This window comes from Microtus ochrogaster, chromosome 16 (assembly GCF_000317375.1).
Source record: "Microtus ochrogaster isolate Prairie Vole_2 chromosome 16, MicOch1.0, whole genome shotgun sequence".
Lineage (NCBI taxonomy): Eukaryota > Metazoa > Chordata > Mammalia > Rodentia > Cricetidae > Microtus > Microtus ochrogaster.
The window spans coordinates 41,264,191-41,288,062 of record NC_022018.1 but is presented as its reverse complement, the minus strand read 5'-3'; the positions used below and the strand labels follow the sequence as shown (position 1 = coordinate 41,288,062).

The 23,872-nt window shown below is 42.4% G+C and overlaps 1 protein-coding gene across 1 annotated transcript in view; it reads left to right on the top strand.

The window, feature by feature from the left end:
* F13a1 (coagulation factor XIII A chain) overlaps positions 1-23,872 on the top strand; it is a 157,279-nt gene that overhangs the window by 61,354 nt on the left and 72,053 nt on the right. Inside the window, exons 5-7 of the mRNA XM_005355047.3 lie at positions 1,815-1,933; positions 3,320-3,427; positions 22,170-22,344. Of these exons, the coding sequence (XP_005355104.1) occupies positions 1,815-1,933; positions 3,320-3,427; positions 22,170-22,344 (402 nt within the window). The remainder of the gene's footprint in view (positions 1-1,814; positions 1,934-3,319; positions 3,428-22,169; positions 22,345-23,872) is intronic.

The window sequence follows — 23,872 nt, the reverse complement described above, 5'->3', positions numbered from 1 at the left end:
TGTGTGTATGTATGTATATCTGTGTTGTGTGTGTGTGTGTGTGTGTGTGTGTGTGTGTGTGTGTGTGTGATGTAGTTCCCATGCAAATGGAAGCAAGAGGCAAAGACCAGAAAGAAAAGCTACAAGGGAATTGCTGGAGACCACATGAAGGAATTTCCAAAGGTTTCAGGATGGGGTCTAAGCTGACCAGATCCAGCAAAGCCTGTGAGAACCCAAGGTGCCTGTCATTCCCTGAGGATTCCATTAGTTACCATGCATATTCTGACTCTCCAAGACACAGTGACAGACTGATATTTTCCTCAGTCCATCAAGCATATGAGGCTGCTTACCATTCATCCATTCTTTGAGGAGTGAGGCAGTATGACTTTGACTATTCATGGGGGGAGCTAGGATAGAAAACAAGACCCTGATGTTTGCATCTCATCCCATCCTGGAGGTTCAGACTGAATTGATGCAGAGTGCAGCCTGAGTATCTCAGTCAGTTTGCTCTTGCACTGACAAAACACCCAAGAGAAATCCATTTAAAGAAAGAAGTTTTCTTATTGGTTTATGGTTAAGATGTTTTAGTCCCTGGTCACTGGGACCATTGCCTTTGGACTTGGGGAGACAGAACGTTGTGGCCAGAGTGCATAGTGAGGAACCTATGGACAGCATAGTGTGGACATCATAGTGTGGACAGCATAGTGTGGACACCACAGTGTGGACACCACAGTGGCTGGAGAGGAAGGGACTAGAGTCCAAAACCCCATTCAAATGTCCTCTGTTTGTGACCTCATTTTCTTCCATGAGACCCTGATTCATACAAACTCCATGATCTCCTGATACTGCTATGGACCACAGATCAAGTTGGTATTGAATGGGCCTTTGGAACACATTTAAAATTTAAATTTTAACCTCAAATGAGGAACTTATTTATCTACTTGCTTACTTATCCTTTGAGAATTTCATTGGTAACTTCTCCAGGTGGTTATAATGTTCAGCCAAAGTTAAGCATTACTACATAAAATAGATTTCGTTAATGAACCAAAGAATAAAGAGGACATTACTCTAAAGACTAATGAAAACATTATCCCCAATCAGAACCACTATTGACCCTATTTCAGTTTATGCAAATTTATCTGAGCGTCATCTACTCCTATATGACCCTACCTGTGTAGGAGATGCCTTTCTGACCTGGGAATATGTACCAGAGAGATGGCTGGATAGGTGGGAGCAAGGCATTCTTGAGATTAGAGCCACCAGAAAGACCTTGCAATGTTTGGAGTGAACCGGGCAGGTTTACTAGGCTCACACACCTACCAAGGCATCTGCAAAGACTTTTCATCATGAGATAACCAACAGCCTGCCCCTTCCTTCCAACCAATGGGTCACAATGAGGAATAGCAAATGATCCTTCCATAGATTTATTTGAAGCATCATTTCCAGTTGAGCTACGTTTAACTTCAGTAGGTTGGAAATGACTTTTTGATCTGTGTTGCAAGTTTGCCTGAGCAGCACGGAAACTGATTGTGAATCCATGAAGCACCCGCATCATAGAATGTTTAATGAGACACGTCAATTTAATTGTGCTTCAAGACATCCAGGGCCAGAGTTTGTCAGCATTTTGCTGACAAATGTCGTCATTTGCAGACTAATCTTCGGTACTGACTATGTTCACTGTGGCTTAAAATATTGGGAAATGAGCTATGCTTTGAGAAACAAAAGACATCTTTTCTCTGGGTAGACAGGCTCTCAGGCTAGCAATGGTATGAACTTGCCATGGTTTGGAAACAGACTGGTGGGTTAAAGGTCACCGTTTTTCCATCCTGATACAGAGGACGCGGTGTATCTGGACGATGAGAAAGAGCGAGAAGAGTACGTCCTGAATGACATCGGAGTGATATTTTATGGGGACTTCAATGACATCAAGAGCAGAAGCTGGAGCTACGGCCAGGTGAGCCACTTAAAATTTGTCATTGTCAAGGACATTTTTCCCTTAATATTTTTTGTCACATTTATTACTGCCAGGTGCCGTGAGTCAATATTAGAAAAAGCGCGATTTCCTGCTTTTCAGAATCTGAGACTCCAAGACAGAGTGCAAGGGAGTGGAGACCTGGAGAGAAACTGCATAATTTATCAGCTGGAGCCACCTCTCTTCCTCTTATTACAAATGTCCCTGAGATGGGGACACCTACCGATAACATGGCGGTCACTGAGATAAACTTTGCCCTCTTAGAAACCATAAAGTCTCATTACTTCAATCTGAAGTAAGCCGAAAATTTTCTTTGCTTATGAAGACATTTTTGATGCAAAGAACATAGCAGAGGTGGACTTCCACTTCATGAGGGCTCCTCCTGTCTTATGTGCAAGCCAAAATCTGACTACCTTCCTGTGATACATCTGAATGCCATTTATTTTCTTTTATGTTTTTTTATTTATTTAATTTTTTGAGAAAAATGGGGTTTCTCTGTGTAGCCGTAGCTGTCCTGGAACTCACTCTATAGATCAGGCTGGCCTCGAGCTCAGAGATCTTCTTGCCTTTGCCTCTGCTGGGATTGATTAAAGGTGTACACCACCCACTGCCCGATTTTCTTTTATTTATTTGGTTGGTTGGTTAGTTGGTTGGTTTTTCGAGACAGGGTTTCACTGTTTAGCTTTGGCTGTCCTAGAACTCACTTCATAAACCAGGCTGCCTCCAGTTCATAGAGATCAGCCTACTTCTGCCTCCCTAGTGCTGGAATTAAAAACAAACGCCATCACCACCCAGCTGTTTTGTTTTGTTTAATTGAGAACAGATTTTTTTATACAATGTATTTTGATTATGGTTCTGCTCCCCCAATTCTTCCCAGAACTTCCTTTCTTTCCACCCACCCAAACCACATCCTCTCTTGCACTCTCTCATTAGAAAACAAGTAGATATCTAAAAATAATAATAATAATAATAAAATAAGAGAAAATAGAAAAATAAGTTGTTTTTGGAGTCCCAAATGACTTTGGGAATTCATTGTGCTCTGGGCAATACATCCATCTGGTGGAAGGATTGTAATAAACTTGTGCAGTATCCTACAGAGCCTAGAGTCGGTTGTGGTTCTTGAGTATGCTCTCTCTCTATTGGTTCTGCTCTTATTTCTGGCTTCCTTTTCTGTTCTCTATTTTATGGAAAAGTAAAAGCAGGATACATCATTTCCTTCACTTTAGTAGTTCATGCTAAAGGGTATAGGAGGTCACTCCATATTTCTAAGCAGTAAAGTTGTGGCTGCATTTTGCTTTTGCATACAGTTTGTCTTGTTTTGCAGAGTGAAGATTATTAAATAGTTTCTCATTGTTTTCTCCCAAACAGTTTGAAGACGGCATCCTGGATGCTTGTTTATACGTGATGGACAAGGCTCAGATGGACCTTTCTGGCAGAGGGAACCCCATCAAAGTCAGCCGTGTGGGATCTGCAATGGTAAGTGGCACAGCTGATGATGATAAAGGGATATTGATATAAACAGTGACTTAGCTTTACAGTCTTTCATCTGTTAGGTTCAAGTTGATGGTGTCCAGGTGGGTGTTCTTGAATTCTCCCACCTTTTCATATGAAAATTCCTACTAAACGCAATTTGTGGGTTTTGAATTCATGTCAAGCTTGGTGCCAGGTCATTTTGATCCACTGAGTCATTTTGCCGGTCCCTACGCAGCTAAAAATCTCATCTAGAGACTAAGGAATGACCATAACAAAAATGTTAATTACTGTAACCAAATGACAAATCAATCAAACATCAAAGAATACAGGTGGCTAGATAAGACATGACTTTTCCATGTCTACAGCCATGGAAACAATCAGGAAATAAATGGTTGAGGCTGGAGAGACGGCTCAGTATGGAGTGTGTGTAGAGAACCCAACTTCAGTTCCCAGTACCAACATCAGGCAGCTTACAAGCAACTGTAACTGGAGCTCCAGGGAAATGGATCCCCTCTCCTGGGCTCCAAAGAGCACTCATCTACTCAGGTGCACCGCATTCTCAACCTACACACATACACATAATTAAAAATACAGTAAATCCTTTGTAAAAGAAAGAAATACTTTGTGTAGTTAATCCTAGTTGCTATGCAATGCCACCACACCATGGGGCTTTACCGCTCATAAATAAGTGTTGCTTCTCCCTAGAAATCTTCTAGGTCAGTGGACATTCATCACTTACATCGCTTCACGGCTTCACGGCAAGAAAACAGGGCCATGAAAGCTTGTCAGAGATAAAGCTCCTGCCAGAACCTAGGTCTGCCCACTCCGCATCTCAGTGCAGTCTACCTTCCTCATATTCACTGTAGGAGATCCCAAAACCTCTTCAAGAATGCAGAAATCCCCCAGGGGAGCAGCTGAAGGGGAACTAGAAGCCCATGAATAGGAAGGGTAGGACTAGGGTAGGAAGCTAACTAAGCGACTCTGCAGGGTCCTATCCTGTACCATGTCCATAGTACTCAGATGACCTTCAGTGCATGAACGAGCATCACATCTGGTCCAGGAGTACAGCACTCCTCAGTTATAGTAGGCCACATCATTGCATAGGAAGACTGAATGGAAAACATCATTATATTACCTATGCCTTTACAGCTCTGAAAATATTTTCCCTGGAAGGATTTTATCTTTGATTTTTGGTTTGTGCATCTTTTCAGCCAAACAGAATCAATTTTGTTGACACATAATTACTAGGCCAGGGAAGATATAATATGTACATTCTGATTGGGTGCTAAAAATAGTGATTTTTATTTTTATTAAGAACTAAGTTACATGGAAATTTAAGACATACTAGATCTTACAAAATGAGAGCAGAATCCAACATCTAAAATCTTGGAACCAGAATCACAGCATAGTGGTGAGAGTAAAGAATGTCTACTTAACAAGTGTAAAGCCTGGGAGAGGGGTGCTCAACACCTTACCCAAATAATAAAGATGTGCATCTAAATACATAAAATAAATAGGTAGTTTTTGCATTTTGACGTTATTTGTATTGCATGATGAAGAGAGGATCCATCCTAAAGGCCTTTGAGAATGTCCCACAGAGCATCCTTGTATAACACACATTGGACCTGCACCTGTTCATTATGGTTCCTACTTGGAAGTGAAATTTCCCTTCTTTTTTCCTTCCTCCTTAGAAGCAACCCTGACAGGTTTCAGTGAAGAGAGAAGCAATATTTAGGAGCTATGGGATATGAGTTGTTTCCCTCTTAAGCATTTTTTAAATGACGTGGTCTTTGACTTGACTTTACACACCCACTGTGTGTTCCTCCACCAAATATGGAAGTCACAAGCCAATGCAAGGCAGTGCAGAAGGAAGGCAAAAAGAGACAATTTTACCCAGACATCTGTGGCTGCATCTGACCTGGTGGAGGATGTTAGGTATTGAATTAAACACGTGACACCAACTCAAATTGCTTCAACATTTCCTGAGGTCTAAAGAGCATCTACCTAAAGTTCAGACTTGGCCAATGCACATCATAGTTACACAGCCTGGAACCAGAGAGATAAAATGTGCACAGAGGATAGCGTGGTGAGGGTTTGATTTTGTTTCTGGATGGGGAGATGTTAAAGGACAGAGGACTGCTCTGAGCAATTCGTAGTGATCTCTCCACTTCCCCTTGGTTTCCCCCGTGCTACTGTTCACAGTACAAAAAGCTCAATTGTGAGAGAAACCCCTTCACCTCTGCCATCTCTCTTAACCCTTAGAACAGCCTTGTGAGTCTTTCTGAAATCTTCTCGGCTGCAGTGATTTTTAAAGCTGAAACACTGAGCCTCCAAAACTGACCTTCTAACATCCCAGTTAAAGATTTACCCTAAAATGTGAGAAGATGCATTAGGAAAATATGGAAAGAACGGGCATGAGACTGGGTGAGTGCAGCCATAATCAAATTTCACAGGAATATGGCCATGTTATTCTCCCCATCTGGCCTGCCAAGCCCCAGGCAGACGGCACCTGATGCAGGGGTGTTTTCCTTGTCCTTTTCAAATGTGTCTTAACCCTGCCACAGGCTAGATGTGCTAGAACAGAGACACGTGTGAGCTGCAAACCCTTCCGGAGGACCACACAAACCATGCCTGCATGGATTCCAGTTCTTGCACAATGAGAATCATTGCAGGTAGAAACTTCCTGAAAGCAGCTAGCTACTCCAGCAAGTCATGGGCAGGAGAGGGCTGGCTCTGACTGGGCACCTGAAGGATGTAGAACCAGCAGGAAGATGGCACAGGAGCATTTGACTGGAGTCCCAAAGGCAAACTGGCTTCCTGCAGTCATGGCACACAAGGTTGTCAAGGACAGTGAAGGAAACTGGGTGTGTGTGAGGATAAAAGAACACAGATGGTGACAAACTTTCAAGTGATAATAATGTAAATTTGGCTTTTAAGTGTACGATTTCCAGACAAAAATCTTTGTAGTACAGGCTATCTGCTATACCAGTCACACAAGGTACCTGCTTTACCAGTCTTGTGTGTGATAGACTGTCCAACAGCATCCCTCAGGAATTCCAGAAGCACCTTCCCATAATGCACCAGTTGTGACGTTCAAGAATGTCTTCAGATGGTACCAAATATTCCTTGTGGGTACAAATCAACCTAGTAAGGATGCATTGCTAGTGCCCTCTGTGCTCAGTTTTCCCTCCTATAGAATGGATGTAATACCTTCTTGCCTGTGTAGTAGGCCTTATTCTGTCTTGCTTTCCATCCTTTGCTGGAGAGACGGTGAGGGCTGCTTTACACTAGAGGGCCTGAGACTGTGTCAAGAGATGGACCCCTGGCTCTGGTTCTTCTGTTAACTATGTGTAGCAGGGAAAAAGACTTAACTCAAGGACATATGTCTTCCTCTCTCAAAGGCAGCGTCGTGTATTCAGATACCTGAAAATCCTACTGTTAGCAAGAACATCTTTTATATTCTTCCAAGGAAAAATTTTTTATTCTGCTTTATGTATCCAGTATCTCCTCTTGTTATGTTTGGTTGCCATTGTTTCCCTTCTATGAGACAGTGGGAAGTATGGGCGACCATCTGGAAGCTTGGAGTTGTTGGCCTTTCGCCAGGGAGTTCACAACCTGAACTCCTCTAACCCTGCTCTCTGAGTACAGGCCCAAGATGCTGTGATCTTACACAGATGGCATTTTATTTAGAATCACCTAAATGAGGAATGATGTATTTTACTAATATTATGTTATAGGTTCATTTAAGAGAGAAAAAGGGGGAAACCAGGAGACTAGACAAAGATATTTGTGCTAAGTCTTACTCCCTCCCTTTAACTGTTTGCCTCACTCCTGATGTGATAGAACCCTCAGAGAACTGCTGGGAGGTATACCAGGAAAAGTTAAGGGTGAGTGGTGACATCTTAAAATGTGTTTCACTCACCTAATATTAAAAGTCTTCAGTTGCTGCCCTAGGTTGTAGTGAATCATCTGGGTGTGAGCTCTGAATCCCTAAAAGGACATGGGCTCAGAGACTGCAGGAGGCAAGGGCTCTGAGACCCCAGGAGGCATCAGTAATCACAGGCTATTGTCACAGTGGTCTCCTTGTTCCTGGACTGCTCTGTTCTTCCTATATATTTTTATTATTGGGGTGCTCAGAGCTCATACCCCAGGGGACATGACTGATGGGCTCTGGCACTGTCTCTAGGGGAAGCTACAGCAGCTGCAGAGGCCTCTCTTGCTGCAGATACCAGGCTGCTTAGTCACTGTTCAAGTCCTGCATGCCCTGCCTACATGTACGTTTGCTTTGTCTATAGAGGATCTACATGAAAATCAGTCATGAGGTCTAGAAGGCTCTCCAGGGTCCTGGAGATGAGAAAGTAGAAGCCCTTAGAAGCGATGCCATTCATTCAAGGTCATGGGGGGAATAAGTGGCTGAGCTGGAACTAGACACTGTCCTCTTTCTCAAAACATATTGCTCCAGAGCATCTCTGCCAGCACAGTGTTGCCAATAGCACAATCACTGCATCAAATTGTGCGGCTGTCACCTAGAAAAGAACAAGTCCCTAAGAATGGGTGGATTTAAAAGGGGGAATAAGTGAGGAAAGGTGTCAAGATCTCAGCAGCCGGAGGCTCTGTGTCCCTGGGAAAGAGGTCACCAAGAGGATTAGATGCCTGATGTGGGAGTGTCATATATCAATCTGTTGATTTCATTGGTTAAGTAATAAACAAACTGCTTGGCCTCATAGCTTAGAACATAGGTGGGTGGGGTAAACAGAACAGAATGCTGGGAGAAAGAGGAAGTGAGGTAAGACGCCTCAGACAGAGACACCATGCTCCCAGTTCCCGGGCAGGCACACGCGATGAAGCTCCGACCCAGGATGGACGTAGGCTAGAATCTTCCTGGTAAGCGCACCTACTGGTGCTACATAAATGATTAGAAATGGGCTAAATTAATATATGAGAATTAGCCTAGAAGAGGTTAGAGAGAAATGGGCCAAACAGTGTTTAAATAAATACAGTTTGTGTGTTGTTATTTCGGACATAAGCTGGCCAGGCGGCCGGGGTGCTGGGGACACAGCCCCACTGCTCCTATTACTACAGATGCCAAATGTGCTGTGGTAGAAGATTGATAATAACGATAGTGACGGCAATGGTACTGGTGATCATGGTGATGACTGAGAGTGGTGATGGTGATTATGGTGGTGGTAAGAGTGATAGCCACGGTGAGGGTGGTCCTATGACGGCGATATGATGCGATGATCACAAAAATGGTGACAGGAACACTGAGAGTGTGGTGAGCATACAGTAGAGGTAACCATGGTGGTGGGGATGGTGATGATGACAATGTCATAGTGATCGTGCTTCAAGTAACAGGAGCAATAATCATGAGGATGATCTGTAGAGGGTGGGAATGGTTGTGGTGAACCAAACATAGTTTCTACCCCCCACAGAGTTTATAATCTCATAGAAAAGGCAGACAAATAGAAAAGTCCAACGTAACACAGAAAATTTCCTGATGGAAATAAGCTCGGACTGTGACGTTGTTGTTGTAACAACAAAACCTCTTGAATATAACTACACAGTTCTCTGGGCCTACACAGAACAAATAAGTGTTGAACTATTGGACCAAAGGGTGCAGGGAATAGATAGCAATTATTGGATAATAACAAATAGCCAGGCCGTTATTCATAGAAAGTCTTTATCCATTGTGGATCTTATACAAATGGCTGGCTACCAAGTGCAGAGGAGAACGATGTAATGGGGGAGGGGCTCTGAAATGTGCTCCTCTGGCGCCTGCTTGCTTGGCAAGTCAGAAACCATAAGGTCACCCAACTAACATTCTTCCCATGGGGTCTCAACATTTATAGCCCCTTGATCCCAGGATGCTATGTTTTGATTTGATTACAATAAAAAAAATAAAAGCTAACATTAATGGGAAATTTGGGAAGATGAAAAAGAAAAAATAAACATCAATAAAGTTACATATTTTGAATTCCAGTGTTTCTCACCTTTATCAACCTGGACTTCTCAGCCTCCCTTGGGGTGTGCACATTTATTTTTAACCACAGTCTTTGCTGATATCGAGCCACGATGCCATCATTAATCCCCATTAATGCCTTGCTCTGACTATACCTTTAGGGAATTAACTCAAGATTGAACTTTTTCCACCAATCGATGGTCTATGTAGTCTTTAGTGCTACTTTAAAAAAAACTGAACTACAGCTAGTAAATCAAACTGACCATGCTGCAGGCAAGTCTCAGGTCCCTCGGACCTTTGAGAGAACTACATTGCTGCTTCTGCCTCCCAAGCCCCCGGTCACAGTCAGAAAGTAACTGAAAACAGAGCTCTTCTTACTTGGCCCATCTTTCTCCCTGCTTTTTTTTTCTCTAATTGTTAGGAGATTCTCCCATCTGTGGATGGAAAACATAGTCACATCATAACTACTTCGCTACGTTGCCAAGCAACTCCACAGGGGATGAGGTTTTGTTTTGTGTTTTCTTTCTCCATTTATTTCAGTTGTTTCCTTCCCCATCTTAAATGATGGAATAAACACCAATTACAAATATTCAATTACAGTTTAAGATTTCCTCAAATTAAGAAGTTCACACCTGAGTCATTCCAAATGAGCCCTAAGGTCAGAACTAAGTGTCTGAAATCTATTCTCTGGTCATACAACCAGCCGCAGTATAGTCCCTAGCATTTTTAGATTTGAAATTTGAATATTTTAGGTGTAAAATTTTAGATTTGTACAAGGAAATACCCAAATTTCCCTTTGGTCCATAAAGCAGACGAAGGCCCCTTTGTTAGGGAGGGACTCCATCAGAGAAACCCTGCGGTCACTGTCCACCTTCCACCACCTGGGCTCTTTCACACCTTCTCATATGGGTCTTTTTTTTTTTTTTACCAAAAAACATGATTAAGTGAAAATGAGTATTTTCCCCATTTTTGTGCTCCACTTATATAATTGCTGCCCAGTATTTCCAATGATTATGAAGGGAATTTCTAGCAGGTTATCTGTGCATGCACAGGGATATGAGTCCATGCCACCTCTGAGAAGGGGGACAGAAATCTTTCACTGATGTATTGTAAGAATTGGGTCCCCATAGCTCATTTGCAAATTCCCAGTCTCTTGGCATTGCAAGATAAAGACTCCTGAAAGGAACTGAGAGTCTGTCCAGAGTTCTATGCCTTCAAAATGATCAGCTTTTATTTCTGTTGCTAGCATCTACCTCCATGATTCATGCCCATAAATATCAGGAAAGGCATTCCTCATCTGGAAATGGCTGGAAACTGCAGCTTGACTGATAATCCCTGAAACCCTACAGTAAGGGCACAACCCAATCAGTAGGCATACCCATGAGACAACTTTTAGAGAATCTACTGATTGGCGCTCATGAAGAATGCTATGGCAGTCTAGCATGGTAAGATTCTGAAAATGAAAGACGAAGATTTTCCTAAACATGAAAGGCAGCTGTGGATCCAGAATGACTGTGGAAATTGGGTGACACAGGATTATCAGGACAAACCCATTCCCAACAAGTCAAACCATGGGTCTCTCTCATCACCAGAGATTGTCACTTCTGTTTACTGAAGATTTTTTGGACAACTGACAAATCAATCAGAAGCCAGAGAGAACAGTGGGAAAGTGGAAATGTATCTCATTGAAATATCTGCCTAAAGCTGGGCAGTGGTGGCGCACGCCTTTAATCGCAGCACCTGGGGAGGCAGAGGCAAGCGGATCTTTGTGAGTTCAAGACCAGCCTGGTCTACAAGAGCTAGTTCCAGGACAGGCTTCACAGCTACAAAGAAACCCTATCCTGAAGAAAAAAAAAATCTGCCTAACCTCTTGTGAGAAAACATGTCTGTCTATTCTTTAAATAACCAATGAACAGCTGGACAAGATGAGGTATCAGGAAGTCAGGTGATGACCTTATCCAAGGTCACAGCTCTGGAGGCGAACCTCTGGCTGCCTGGGCCTACTGTTACAAACAGGATGCTACACTGCCCCTGGATGCATCTGCATCCTGTCCTCTGTCCCTAGCACATGTTCTCCCCGGGCATAAAGATATAATTCTTGTCACCCTTTCCATCTGAGTGACTCCTTCCCCTTCAGGTGGGGGCGACGAGGGACAGTGAACTGTTCAGGCATCATTTTTTTTTCTTGTGGTAAAAGCCAGCGATGTAATGAAGTTTCCATTTGTGGGCAAACAGCTTGGCTTCTCAATTATCAAGGTTACATTTCTTATGCCTGTTTGTCCCATATTTTTGGAAAAAAAGAGACATTTATTACAAGCTATTTCTCCAACGTGATAATCATAGTCAATCTAACTGTCTGCTTTCCCTGAATTGCTTCCTGGAATGAGTTTCAACACAGCATCTATTTTGTAATCACACAGGCTATTTCTGAAGCACGGGCTCTTGCTTTTCAGCACTCCCTCCAAGCTGTGCAGACGGAGCTGGTCTCATCTGGGACCAGTGTCTCTAGGACAGATGGCTACAATGCAGCACAGCCTAGGGGCCTCTTAGGACAGAGACTTAAAGCCCTCTCTGTTCCCATCTTATCTTCCCTCTCTCTGGCTTCTTCCTCTATCTTTTCCCCTCTCCCATCTACCCCTTTTCACTCAAGCATTTTTGATGATCTGTTCCATACCAGTGATTCTCAATCTGTGGGTCGTGACCCCTTTGGAGGGTATATATCAGATATACTGCATATCAGATATTCACATTATGAATCATAACAGCAGCAAAATTACAGTTATGAAGTACAATGAAGTAATTTTGTGGTTGGGGGCAGCAACCACACCATGAGGAGCTGTTGTTAAGAGATCATAACATTAGGGAGGTTGAGAACCGAGGTTCTATACCAACCAGCTCTATAGCACACAGTAAGGATACGGTGGTGGAAAAGAAGACTAGGCGTTTCTCGCACTTGCCTTGTGTCTCTCTCATTGGCCTGCATCCTGAAGAACGCTGCAGTCCTTCCTTGCTGTGAGTTATACTCACCTCCTCTGGAAACTCACACGGATAGGTCATGAAAACTGAGACTGGCTTCATGCACTCCATAAATTGTTCTCAAGTCTTCACCTTTATGACATTTTATTGTCTTACATATTGCAACTTCTCGCTCTGCTTGCCTGTCGATGGGTCTTTTAAATGATTCCCTTTTGGAGCCACTACACAGCTACTATTAGCATTCTGAATAGCTCTTTTCTCTTTACATTTTTTTCTTGTTAGCATATATTGATTATATGTAATAATGAATTTTATGTGACATTTTTATACCTGCACATAATACAATTTGATCATATTTATTCCCCCCACTACCTTCTCTCATTCTCCCAACTTCCACTAATTCCTAATTTCCTCTTCCCAAGTAGCTCCCCTTCCAGGTCCACGAGTGTTACCAAGGTTGTTTACAAGAGTGTGGGTAGGAGTTTGTGTACAGGAGCTTATGTGTTTTATCTGTGGTTCTATGACAGGAGAGTAGAAGTTCCACTCCTCTGCCTTCATTTGTGTATAAATCCTCAGAGAGATGTGGAATCCCATGAGGCCCCCCCACTCTATGACAGTTGTTGACAGGTCCTTTCTCATGGAGAGCTCACGCAGGCAATTGCAGTGGCGCTGAGTTCGTGAGTATCATAGCCACACCACACCTGAAAGCCATTTCCCACTGCTCCCTGCCTTCCACTGACTCTTCTTACACTTGCTGTGCATTCTTTCCTAAAGTTCTCTGGGCCTTGGGGACAAGAGAGATGTTCCCTGTGTGGCCGCACATTCAACGACCCTTTATTCTCTGCACTCTGACCAGTTCCAAGTCTCTGCGGTCATCACTGACCACTGCATAGAGAAGCTTCCCTGACTGAAGCTGACAATGATATTCTACGGGGGTTCACATAGTTATTTAGAAGGTAATTTGACAGGCGTGCTTTGTACTTCTTGCAAAACAACAGTAGCAGCTTCCTAAGTAGAGTCTGTGTCCTTCTCAGCCATGGGTTTTCTTTTAACTGGAAATAGTTTTGCTGTTGTTTTATTTTTTTTAATACAGTATGTTCAAATTCTAGCTTACCCTGCCGCCACTCTGCCCAGATCTTTCCCCACTTCTCTACCCACCCAAATCCACACCGTTTCTCTCTCTCAGGCATCCGAACAACAGCAACAATAATAAAAATAAAATAAAAATAGACCAGAATAGAACAAAACAAACAGAAAAAGGAAAGAGCCAAAGAAAAAGCATAGGACACATAGATGCTGAGACACACACACATTCACACGCGGAGAAAAGCCCTAAACAAAATGTGTAACCGAAAGATCTGTAAGATAAAGCAAAATGCCAAGACAAAGCATTGTGAACCAAAAGCCTTCAAAAATGTCATTGATATCATTTTTTGTTGGCTATCCACTGCTGGTCATGGAACCTGTCCTTTAGCATGGTTTGTATACACAGTGAGACTCCATTGGAGAAAATTAATTTTTCCTTTGGCAGACATTATCAATTGGAGATGGCTTCTGGGTTAGAGATGGACGGGCTTTTGATCAGGATTACAATAACCAGTTGTGAATTCCCTTTTATGGGAAAGTCATAAACTCCATTACTCCATAATAGTCCTGGTGTGGGCACCCATGGGCACGTCTTGCCTGTTTAATTGGTATCCTTGCACACAGGGCCTACAATGGAGTGAGACATTAGCGACAGTTCTTCCTCTGCAACCTGTGTGGTACCTCCCATCTTTTGATGTGCATATTCTCATCTGTGGAGCAAATGTCTAAAATTAGTATGTCTGTGTTACAGAATATGTATGTGTTTGACTTTCCGAGGTACCCCTCCGTTAGCTGCACAAAAGAGTTGCATGTTTTACATTCTTCCAGAAACCTCTACCTTTTTTGCAGGCTCATCTGTTTTTGGTGACTCCAATCTTTTAAATCTTCCCAATCTAATGTGAACGTAGCTGTATCCAATTGTTGTTTTAATTTTATTTTCTCTGATGTACAGCTATGCTGAGCACTTTTTCATATACGTCAGGCCATTCATATACTTCTCTCAGTACAATGTCTTCCCAAGTCTATGCCATTTTCCTATTGGGTTATTAGTATGTTAACTACGGAGAGGGAGTTGTTGTGTGTTGTATATTCTGAAACCATGCCTTTCTCAGATACATGTAGAGGCTCTTTCCTACCAGACTGTGCTCTGCTGTGTGTGTGTGTGTGTGTGTGTGTGTGAGAGAGAGAGAGAGAGAGAGAGAGAGAGAGAGAGACAGAGAGACAGAGACAGAGAGAGAGAGACAGAGACAGAGAGACAGAGAGAGACAGAGAGAGACAGAGAGAGAGAGAGGAGGCGGGGGAGAGATGGGTGGCAGAAAGCGAGTACCATAGTCATGTAAGGAGATCAGTTTTCTCCTGTAGCTGTTATGTGGGTCCCAGGGATTAAACTTAGGTCACTAAGCTCTCTAGTGGCTTCATTACACTCATTTCTAAGAACATTTTAAAGTGGTATAAATTCCAATGTTTAATGTATTTGTATAGGTTTTGTGGTACTGAGGATCATATTAGGGCTTATAAATATTGCGTGAGTGCCCTACCACTGAGCCATATCACCATCCTTAAACTGTTTTTTTTTTAAATTATATCTAGGACATGTGATTTTTATAGGACATATAGAAATTACCCAATGCTTCTTTTCAAATACTTGCAACTTGGGCTTTCACTTGTTGATCTGTTACCATCTTGAGTTTTTGCTGTGTGGTGTGAGGTGGGGTTAAAGGTTTTTTTTAATTCCCTGAAAATGTATCTATTTTTGCCAACACCATTTGCTGAAGCCATGATTAGAAACGCCATCCTTTGCTGCAACATTTCCTTCGCCTCTCCCAGGCTGATGTAGTGGCTCGGCTAGAAATAAAATGCCAGACGAGTGCAGAGCAACTGCAGACTCTGCTCTTTCCTTACTCCAGGGCAGCAGGGTCTGCTAGCGTGTTACTGTAGCAAGCCATCGGATCAAGAGGCCTTCATATTGATCTCCGTCAGTATAGGTTTGGCCATTCTTGATCCTTTGTCTTCTGCATAGTGCTAGAAATCTGTGTACTTCAAAAAGTCATTGGCATTCTAAGTAGCCCACTGTCTTGGTATAGAAGGAAAACATTAAACCTTTATGAGTAATGTCGCATCTATATATCCATCCATCCTGGTATGGAAAGAAAATGTTAAACCTTTGTGAGTAATGTCACATCTAGCCATCCATCCATCCATCCATCCATCCATCCATCCATCCATCCATCCATCCATCCGAACTCCCTTAGTGCCACTACTGATGAATGGAAACAAGAAAAAAACAAACAAACAAAATGGAAGGACATGACTGGTCCTAGGTGTGGTGGAGGAGGAGAAGGTTGATTGTAGATGTGAGGGAGAGCACAGTTAGAGGCAGGGACCTCTGGGGAGTCCAGAGTGACATGGCGACTTCTTTCAAACACAGGAAATCTGGAAATGGGAGCAACGGTGATCAACCCAATAATACCACACCATGTGTGAACAGGAGAGCAGTGTAATGCTCAGGGCACCATGTGAGCAGAGCAGGAACATCACAGTGACAGGGAAATTAACATCTGCTCACACTTCGTGGCCATTTTCAGTCTTTTGGATGGCACAGAAAGCAAGGTTACTGTTTACTCTAGGGTGAAGGTCTGTCCAGTGTGATGCTAAAGAACAAGACAGAGCTTTCTCCATCAGCGTCTGTGCTCCATCAGAAGCAAGCGTGGCCAGTTCTGCAACTGTCCCAATCACAACGGGCTTCCTACACAAGAGGCCTGTGTTTCTTGTACATGTCCCATGCTTACGTGATTTTCCCTGGAAGAGAAACTGATCAAAGAAACCATCCCGCCGGGTCTAGCTTGTAAATCGGTGAGGTCTATTGTGGTCGATTGTGGTTTCTTACGGGAGGATGCGTGACTAAAAACAACTGCTTCAGAAAGAACCCATCGCAGCGTGGCTGAGGACTCCTGAAAGCTTCCCGGCAGCCCAAGCCGACATCTTTGAGGGAGAGGCCTTTTGAGTCTTGTAACTTTTTGAGCTGCTGAGCCTTGAATGTTCCCTTAGTTCCCGAATCGTGGGGGCTGTCCTTCCTCTAGAGGAACTAGCTACAGAAGACCCACACTGCACAGCCCTCTGGTAGTCTACTTCCTGGGAGGATGAGTCTCCCTTCCCGCCTCACAAAGCATTGCTTCTGCTCCCTCCGCAGCTGAACAAACCTAGTTTAACTACTCCCTTGGACCTAAGTCATGAATTTGGGGTAATAGCCCCACTAGGCACCTTTCCTGATATATGATAAGAGCTTTAATCCTCCTTTCCTTTTCAGTAAATAATTCAGAAAATATACTTATTAAAATTAAGAAGAAATTTGTAACCAGATTTTTGTTGTAGAAGTAAAAAGAGTCAATTTATACACATTCCTATTTCCAATGGCTGTTAGAAAAGTTCTCTCTTCAGTTAAAAAGAAAGCCAAGATCTTGAGTTCTCAGTAGTCCTCATTGTCCGCTATGTTCAGCGAGTCGGGTTTTATCCCAGGCTTTTTCAGACCCAGGTCAGCTGCCCTTGGTGAGTTCCTGATAGAACATCCCCATTGTCTCAGAGTGTGGGTGTACCCCTCGCGGTCCTGAGTTCCTTGCTCGTGCTCTCTCTCCTTCTGCTCCTGATTTGGACCTTGAGATTCAATGTGGGTCTCTGTCTCTGTCTCCTTTCATCGCCTGATGAGAACTCAAGATCAATGGCAATGGGTTTTTGATCCTACTGCACGTACTAGCTTTGGGGGAGCCTAGGCAGTTTGGATGCTCACCTTACTAGACCTGGATGGAGGTGGGTGGTCCTTGGACTTCCCACAGGGCAGGGAACCCTGATTGCTCTTTGGGCTGACGAGGGAGGGGGACTTGATTGGGAGAGGGGGAGGGAAATGGGAGGCGGTGGCGGGAAAGAGACAGAAATCTTTAATAAATAAATAAATTTAAAAAAAGAAAGCCAAGAAAAGGCAGAAATAAAAGCAAAAAAAATTCCACTTCTCTCAATAAGGAATTCAAGCAATATGTAAAAAATGAAAAAATAAAGTTAAAACAATATTGCCGTATTTTTCTCCATTTTGACTGGGTATCATTCTCTTGTGTCCATATGCTGTGTGTTCCTTACCCAGCCCCCTATCAGTTACATTGATATCTCTTTGACATGTTGGTTGATGTCAATGCTTTCAGATCCATACCAGGAAGTAGATTAATGTCCCATGTAGTCATTCCTTCAGACACTCCCATCCTGCCCTCTGCAATGTCTGTGCTAACTCACATCCTCACCAACACTGTAGAAAGGTGTTCCCTGACAATCTTCAGGTAGCTACTCCAGCGAAGAGTCTCTTCTTCTTCAACAGATGCTCATCCTGTCCACTATATGTCTCCTCAGGCTTGTGACTCTTCTAACCTCTGTGAGCCTTCCTGAACCCCTAAGGTCCTTTCCCCATATGATACCCTGTTGTTTTACCTGCCTTTGTTGAACCTAATTTTTTTTGCCTTGGAAATTTCCTTTGCAACTTTGACAAAGCATTAGCTAACTGTGCTTGTTTGGGTCTATTTTTGCCTTCTTTACTGTGTCCCCATTTGTTTGTATTTATACCAAGTGGCATCATGCTATTTAAAGAATTGTATTTAATTATACTCCCATCCCACTTAATTGTATTAAATCTACTTGTAACAGAGGAAATGCATTGAATTGTACAGAAAAAAAATTTAAAGTTTAAACAAATGTTTCTTCATAAGAGATATAATTTCCTAACAGAGCCTTCTGAAATTAGCTCAAATTATAAAACCAATTAAACATAAAGTAATAATGTACTTCTAAGTTATATTTTAATTTCCATGGTGCCAATTAACGATGAGAGACCAACACACTAAATCACAATAATTTTCTTTCTTTTTCTCCTTCAACACTCAAATCTCATTTTTCTTACAGTGATTTTTGGTCTTGCATTTACAGGCTTTTAAGCTCATTCTTTACTGTAGTTTGGAAGATGCTTAAGTGTACTTTTCATGGCGTTTATGTTGTTATGTTGTCTGAGATTCCTCCTGACTGGGACTTGATACTGCCTGCCCCTATCCTTGTAAAACTTGGCAGTGCCTAATGTCATTAAGACACCTTTTTCTCGGGACTATGTGAATATTGATTAACAATATTTTGTCGCTGAATGATACTGGGGAGAAACCTTAAGACAGCCCAGTTCTCTCAATTTTTGCTTCTTTGCACTATTTGTCTAGATGGCCAGGCAATTTTTTTTCTTCATTTGAAATTTAAATTGATTATGAGTTCTAGGTAAGGGACCTGTGTCAAACCACAGACGAAAGGATGGCTCTCTAGATTATGGTCATGCCTTTGGTTTCATTTGGAGGGGTCTCTACTTTAAGGACACTAATTACCTTTGTTCTATGTCATCTGTGTCCCTGAGAGCTCTTAGCTTTCCTCTAGCAACTTCTTCTGTGTCTCCATTAGCATTTTCTATGATATCTTCTTTCTCTTTGTCGTTATCTGTTTACTTTTAACACTCTCTACTCTGTATCTTGAAGTTAATGATGTATTATTATTTCAGAAATTATATTATTTGGCCATCCACTTGTCCCTGAAGTTAATGATCACCTTATAGGTTGCGAGAAAAGGCTTCATGCTCCTTAGTTTTCTTTTATATATGATACTCTCTCTTCTTTCCCCTCTTCCTGCCAACTAGGTCTCCTGTTCTTCTGTCTGCATGCTTTATTTGTACACAATTCTTTTTTGGTATTTTATTTGCTCTGATGGATGAAATCTGACTCTTCTCCACCTAAGATAGAGTTTGTTTCTCCTCAGACTTAAAGCTCGGGGGGCAGTGTAGTTCATGGTCTGCTAGGAAATGCACAGAAGACTGGAGCAGGGAAGGGTAATGTGCTGAGGAAAAGGACCATCTTCTCCTTCTTTTAAGGTTGTTTAGCTTTCTCATGCAGAAGTTAGAGGTATACAGCTCATTCCTGTGAGGAGACACTCTTGGGTTTTCTAATATTTCCATATTATCATCACAGAATATCTGTCTCTTTTGATATGTGACCCTTTCCCACACATTCTTTTCCACAGAAATTGTTTCCATTTCTTTGGTCAGAATATAGATATAGAATAGCATTATAGTTTCAAATTTTAAAATAAAGATGAAAAATTACAGAGTTGTGTTACTTCAGCAGTGTGGCTTCTGAAGAACCGGTGAGTAGATTGGAATCTGGGACCTGCTGCTTCCCTGGGCCACTCACTGTCCACATCGGCTCTGGTCACTGGGTGTTAGAATTTCTTGCATTATCTTGTAACATTGATGTCACTGGTAATAACTTTGGGGGGAGGTCTACTTTCTCATTTCTCCAATTCTGTAGACATGATGAGATGGAAATTTAACTTTTATTAACTTATTTTTTAATTATTTTATGTGTATAAATGTTTTACATGCATGTATGCCTGTGTACCATGTGGATGCAGGGCCCACAGAAACTAGAAGAAAGCGTCGGATTTCCTGAAGCTGGAGTTACAGATGGTTGTGAGCCAACAAGTGGGTGCTGGGAATTGAACCCTAGGTCCTCTGGAAGAGCAGTCAGTACTCTTAATATCTGAGCCATCTCTCCAACCCCTAGAATGGAAATTTAAGGCAGTCATATTAACATTAATGACTACTTCTAGTTTGTAGGTCCAGGTTTGAATTGTGTGCTAGACCACCAATGACTCAAAGCCATGACATTGGATTCTGCCCCGACTAACCTTGAGTTCACAATAGGTTGCTACAACTACCAACGCTAGAAAGTAAAAATCCCAGCATGCCCTTGAATTTTGTTGTCTAGAAGGGGCTATTTTACTTTAACCCCTTTTATCTGCCACTGAAGATGTATCTCTCTCAGTGTCTGAGCTCCTTAGAAATCAATGTTCTAATTAGAACACAGTAGCTAATCTGGCCAAATGCTAATAAGTGAGAATTGTGATTTATCTAGCAACAAGGGCAGCATTCCGCATTAACAATTAAATGGTCTGTAGGGAAGAGGGCTATTTATTTCTTACTTTTCTCCCTAGCTGATTGGGTTCAGTTTGTGCTATTAGTAGCCTTCTATTTAATGGCTATCTATCTGAAAGTCAGACATCAGAAACACAGTTTTGGGACTTTTGCCTCTGGGATCCGTAAACTCTATTTGACTTTTCAATGACAACATGCTGCCCCTCCACAGAAGCCAGACCATATCACAGGCACTCCCATGTTCCATCATAGTAGTCAGGGATTTTTCTGAAAATCTAATCCACATGCAAGGACAATATTGCTCCAGAATAGGGCCAGAAGGGTGGGCTGAAGTTGAAGCTTGCATCAAAGGCTTGAGCTCGCTGGCGGAGGTCTTTAAGAAACTTGGGAACTTTTCATTCTTTCTACATTCAACACATTAACTAAGTACTGCCTAAAAGCCTTCAGTCTCGCCTGCCCAGACACCAAGTCAAGGGAGGGAAATTGCATTCCATTCAAGACTGACTACTTACATGAGACTCTTCTAGCCAACTTCAATGGCATCTCCTCTGCCAAACCCCAAACAATCCAACCGCCCTCCAACCCAGCTGATTCTCCTCTCCTGTGAGCTCTACCTCTAAGTGTTTCTCTCTTCCTCGCATCAGAATTTGCTTCCACCTGATTGGCCCCTGTTTCTCCTGAGGAGAAAGGCTTTAAGCATAGTCAATGTACAGAGCCTACGTGGTTGTTGGGTATGGACCTGATGATTGAACACTTTTGGACTTCTTTATTCAGACCTTTATTTAGAAACACATATTCTCACAGACTGAATCTCTGTTTTCAAAGAACTCTTAAAACATTTCAGAATAAGATTCCTTTTCGGTCAAGCACAGCAGGCTTATTGTGTGAGCATGTGTGGCATGTTATGTGCTGTATGCACACATGTTGAGGGCACACATGTCCATGTAGAGCACAGAGGAGGATATCAGGTGTCCTGCTGGATTATTCTCCTCCTTACACCATTGAGAGATCTCTAAGAGCTGGCAGTCCTGACTCTTTCTCACAATACTGGCCATTCCCAACTTTTAACACAGATGTTAAGAATTTGAAAACAAGTCCTTAGGCTTATTCAGCAAGTACTCTTATCTACTGAGTCATCTCTCTAACCTAAAGAGAATTTCTAGTTCAATTTTAAAAAAAAACAAACAGTGATGTACAGTACCTGTGAGAATCTACTTTTCTATTGACTTTTAATGATGCCTTTGGCAACAGGTATTATCCTTTTCCAGTTTGTAGCCCTACTACCTACCATGGAAGTCAAAGCCCACTGGATCACTGATTTCCTATTTGTTGGTCAAACCTACCTTTTACCAATACAAGATCCCACCCTAGCCTTTCCATTTGTAGGTCTTTCTCCGGCCTTCCCCATGTTATTCTAGGCCAAACCAAGTACTCAATGTGGAGCTTTTTCAAATCAAGTCTAGAAGACTCTTCTAACTCACCGTTCAACTACACTTGATAACACAGCTCAGGAGAGTCTTAGTCATCAGATCTTCCCTTTGCACACTTTGGTCTTCCATCATTGCCCTTGGTGATAAGATGATAAACTGACCAGGAATGGGAAGTGTTTTCACCATGCAGGATACACTGAAGACACTGGAAACCTCAGTTTGCTCCATGCCAGTCTAGGGGGGAGGTGATCTTCTAAATGACCTTTCTTCTTTTTCACCTCTTATGGCCTCATTTAGGTGAATGCCAAGGATGATGAAGGTGTCCTAGTTGGATCATGGGACAATGTCTACGCCTATGGCATCCCTCCATCAGCCTGGACAGGAAGTGTTGACATTCTACTAGAATATAAGAGCTCTGAAACACCCGTCCGATATGGCCAGTGCTGGGTTTTTGCTGGTGTCTTTAACACATGTAAGTATCCAATATAGTAATGATTTTTAACGCAAAAGAAATTTTACTTCAAGTCATTTTATCTATAACCTGGCAAGGAGACTTAAAAGCTCCCATTGACTCTATAGAATTTATGGGTGACTATTCTGGGATATAGTCAATGCATAATTAAATTGTGCCGGGCCAAATATGCTCACAGTCTCTCAGACTGCAGAATCTTTATGGGAAGAATGATAGACTGTCTCCTGCGTTATCCATCACTAGATGCCCAGAGCAGTGGAGGGTTGAAGGGGCTACAGAAGGAAACGGGGAAATCATGAGCCATTTCAAACATGTCTTTTAAAGATTAAAGGAAAACTAAGATAACAAATAATAAGGAAAGATATGTTCTGATTTTTTTCTTGAAACAGTCTATAAATACACTTATTTGTTAATTGGTGAGGTGTTTAGTACATACATAGAAGCTTGTCCTAGATTTGAAAGTGTCAGACCACTTCATCTTCCCCTTCACCTGTCAGTCTCAGGGAGGCAGACCAGGTAGGGATCAGTTCTCACGGAGCATCTTCACCTCCCCAGCTACCCTTCTGGCGCAAAGTCCATCCAACATCCAACCTGAAGAGCAAAACAGATGAGGACAGGCAATTCTCTTGAGTGTTCTGCTTCATTTTACCAAAGAGCACCTGCCTTCCTTGGCCCAGGCAGTGCCACAGTTAGTCCAGTGGATACTTTACAAACTCTGCTTCACTGTCTTCACCGTGGTAGCGATTGCATTCACACACTGTCCCTACCACCTTGGAGAAACATTACATTCAAGTCAGAGTGTCCTTTCTGCCACCCATTAATAAAGAGTGTTTTGCCTAGTTAACAGTTTTTAATAAAGCATTTTTAAAGTGAGAGTCTGGGGGATATAGGCTTGGGAAAGGATGCTGTTTTAAATGACTGTGAGACCCATCTATTTTAGCACAAGGTTGTGACAGACCAGGACCTAGTCCTGTTCCACACTAACAGAAATGACATTTTCTTTCTTTTGTTGTCATTTCCTATGGCATGTCCTGCATAAGAATATTTTCTGAGCCGTTTGACTATATGCAAAAATTAGAAAACATTCATTTCTTGGGAGCAACTGCCTTCCGGGAGACTGGTCCTGATGTCAGACAGAAGCCCGAGCCATTGTGGAGGAAGGGTGGATGGACTGTGTTCCGAGGGACTTTAAAGCCAGGGCACAGAGAGGAAGTCACTCCTCTGAACTCATTTCAGGCAACTGTAAAAGACCTCAGTCCTTCCCACATCTAAGTCTCTAATCTAACCTAATATTCAGCTGCTGCTGTAGCTCAATACCTCTGGGCTTAGAACCAGATAAGACAGCAAAACCTTGCATCTACATAAGCTGTTTGCATAAAGGAAGTTGGTTCTATGTGCCTGAGAACAGGCTTTGGCTGTAAAGTATGCAAAGGCAGATTTGCACTATAAAGAGTTCACAACAGGAGCTTGTATTGGTAGGAGGAACTGGTACCCCAAAGTCAGTCTTCCCCTATCTTTTTTTTTTTTT